The sequence below is a fragment of the Urtica dioica genome, chromosome 4, assembly GCF_054948205.1.
Source record: "Urtica dioica subsp. dioica isolate 48M chromosome 4, U.dioica_male_clone48M_v1_H2, whole genome shotgun sequence".
In the NCBI taxonomy this organism is placed as follows: domain Eukaryota; kingdom Viridiplantae; phylum Streptophyta; class Magnoliopsida; order Rosales; family Urticaceae; genus Urtica; species Urtica dioica.
The window spans coordinates 186870-189754 of NC_142759.1; the positions used below are offsets into that span (position 1 = coordinate 186870).

General features: G+C 33.9%; 1 protein-coding gene across 1 annotated transcript; it reads right to left on the reverse strand.

The window, feature by feature from the left end:
* Positions 1–431: 431 nt before the first annotated feature.
* LOC149398904 (uncharacterized) lies at positions 432–1602 on the reverse strand. The gene is made up of 2 exons (XM_089611807.1): positions 895–1602; positions 432–786 (listed from the first exon to the last, which is right to left on the reverse strand). Exons 1-2 carry the CDS (start codon positions 1423–1425, stop codon positions 739–741), a joined length of 579 nt encoding a protein of 192 aa, XP_089467933.1. The 5' UTR covers positions 1426–1602; the 3' UTR covers positions 432–738.
* Positions 1603–2885: the final 1283 nt, after the last annotated feature.

Below are 2885 nucleotides of genomic sequence, written 5' to 3' on the forward strand. Positions count from 1 at the left end.
CTAAATAACTTGCATCTTATTTTGATTTTGGACGTTCCATATGCTTGGCTGAAACTGAAAGTACTGAAACCTTTGATTCAAATTTTAATGTACGAAAACGACTCGTACTATATATATATATATATATATATATATATATATATATATATATATACTTTATTCGATTTTTAATTATATTTAATTGCTTGCAACAAAGTCCACCCAGTAGGGTTCTTAATTAGTTCACTAATGGTTTTTTTAGTCTATTTTTTTTTCAATAAAAGCTCTTATTAGATCTCTTAGGTTCAGAGGGCACTTGGAAAAATTATTTACAAAGCGAAATATAAGAGTCATTATACATATGATATTAATCAAGACAAAAACAAAAACAAAAACAAAAATGAGTCAACCACCATTAAAAAGACGATCTAAACATCAAGATTGCGAACATATTTTGTACACTGAATGAAACAGCCAAAAAGTAGACTAATTCCTTCTACGATAACAAGAGCCAAAATCCAAGAACAAAATTGACAAGAAAAACATTGAGAAGAGATGAAGTAATTAATTAACACAAATACAAGAAAGAAATACCGATTATATCAACTCTCTTATAACACATCTAATACCCCCCTCAACCAGCTTGTAGGAAAAAAAAAATCTAAAAAAATGAACCAAATACAGAAAATTCGAAATTAGAACCCGTAGTAGACTCTAACAAAAAAAAATTATACAAATCACCCTCCCCCAACCTAGTAATTAATTTCCACTATATATCCCAATTTCAACATCTTCATTCAACAAATCCTGCCCAAAAAAAAAAGAGACAAAATTCAGTATTCATTTAAAATTAGAATCATGATATGAGCACCCTTATTTAATTTGAAGTATATATGAAAGTTTCAAGGCAGTGACCTGGTGAGAGGTCTTGCTAACGTGCGCCTGATGCAGCGGTATCGTGCGCCCATCGGGCTTCTTAGAGGCAGAACCGTGGGCCCTCTTGAGGCCCAAAAGCGACTTCCACGACGACCCTTTGCTCGGCCGCGGCCGGGAAGTGACGTCATCGTCCACCCTTTGCAGGAGCTCGTCCCGGAGCGTGGTCGTGACGACGGGCCTCGACGGCGTCGTTTTGACATTGGTGTTGAAGTTGGGCAAAATGGTTCCTTTGAAGAAGAGCTCGTCGGCGGTCATCATGGAGAAGTTGGTCTTGGAGAACTCGAAGTCCGACGAAGAAGACGATGACGTCAGCATGGAGGATCTCGTGATCTCTTGTCTCATGGCTTGTTGCGCGTCCACGAAGTCGTTGGAGAACGAGATTCTGGGGCTCGAAGACATCAAGTGGTTGTAATGATGATGATGAATTATGTTCTGATGATTCTCATTCTCATTCCGATTGTGATTCTGATCATCCATTTTCTTGTTGTACCTCTTGTCTAAGCATGCCATCAGCTAGCTAAACCTACACTACACATATATGGAGAATCTAGAGAGAGAGAGAGAGAGATATATGTTCTTTTCTTTGTGTGATTGAATTTGAAACCAAGCCCTAGTAATTATTTTATATGGTCGCTCTTTCTAGTACTGTTGCGAAACGTTCAGGATATCAGTGACTGTTGGGGTGTTTATAAGACAATGTAAATTATTTAGGTATATATTATTCAATATATATATATATATATGTACGTTTTTTTAGGAGAATTACTAATATATATATGTCCGTCATTATCTCTTTCTTCTCTTCTGTATGAAGGTCGATCTCTAAAATATTCACGTAATTGAATATCTTAATTTAATTAAAAGCAATTATTACAGTGCAATAATTAACTAATGTTATATTTATATGAAAGTACATTAGTGAAGTTTAATTACATTACAATGAACTTAAGCATTGCATTGCATCGCTAATAAGACCATGATAGGATATATAGTTTTGTCGCGACGTACGTGATGAATAGGGGCTTGCATATATTTAGATTCAATAAAAAAAAAATCAGCGAGTTTGAAAATAGAGACGTAGAGGGAAATTTATAAAATAGCTAGGGTTTGTATATATATATATATATATATATAATATAATTATAATATATAGAGATGTGGGGTTGTCTTGTGAAGGCAAGAAGCTGGAGTTAATATAATGTATAATATGTTGATCAGTAAATATATATATACATAAAGCGTATGTATTGGTTTGCAATTAGGGGTCAAAGAGGAGTGTATTTCCAAGTCCAAGTGGTCAAAATGCACGCTCTGCTCTGACCAACAAACAACAATGGCTTTTACGAAGATTCTGAGAAACCCTCCCTTTCATAATTTATTATTATGTTTATATAATCATATCATAAAATGCTTTGATGATAGCGCTTCAAAAAATTACTTGGTTCAAACTATAATTATTATTATTATTTTCCTGTATGTATCTGTCGATCAATTCTGAAACTACCATTTACAGCTATGCATAGAAGCTCTTTCGTTTAACCCTATTACTTAATGTAGCCCAGCAATAGTATATTATTTTATAGTATACACAGCTCAGCTTCTTGTACTACTACTAGGAAGGACCTCATCATAACTCAACTCTAATGTCAAATCCAAAAAATATTCTAATTTCGATCCTTTTTGTACGGTACATCTACTTTGATCTCTAACCGCCCGGTTTAGGGTTTACCAAGATAATTTATTGCATATTTTATGCATCGTAATATATAGGATAAATTAGATAAATGCCCCCTGAACTTTTGACCATTTAACAACGTGGTTCATACTTTTATTTTTCTTACAGCGTCGCCCTTGAACTTTGACAATCTTACAAACTTAGCCCTTCCGTCAAATTTTGGGAGTATATTCCGTCTATTTTAACTTGTGTAATAACTTGAATATTTAAAATTACCTATATATCCTTTATTTAA

Coding starts and splice junctions, on each gene's coding strand:
- LOC149398904 (XM_089611807.1), bottom strand. CDS start 1,425: ATGGCATGCTTAGACAAGAGGTACAACAAGAAAATGGATGATCAGAAT. Junction 787..894: donor TTAGCAAGACCTCTCACCAG/GTCACTGCCTTG, acceptor TTTTTTGGGCAG/GATTTGTTGAATGAAGATGT.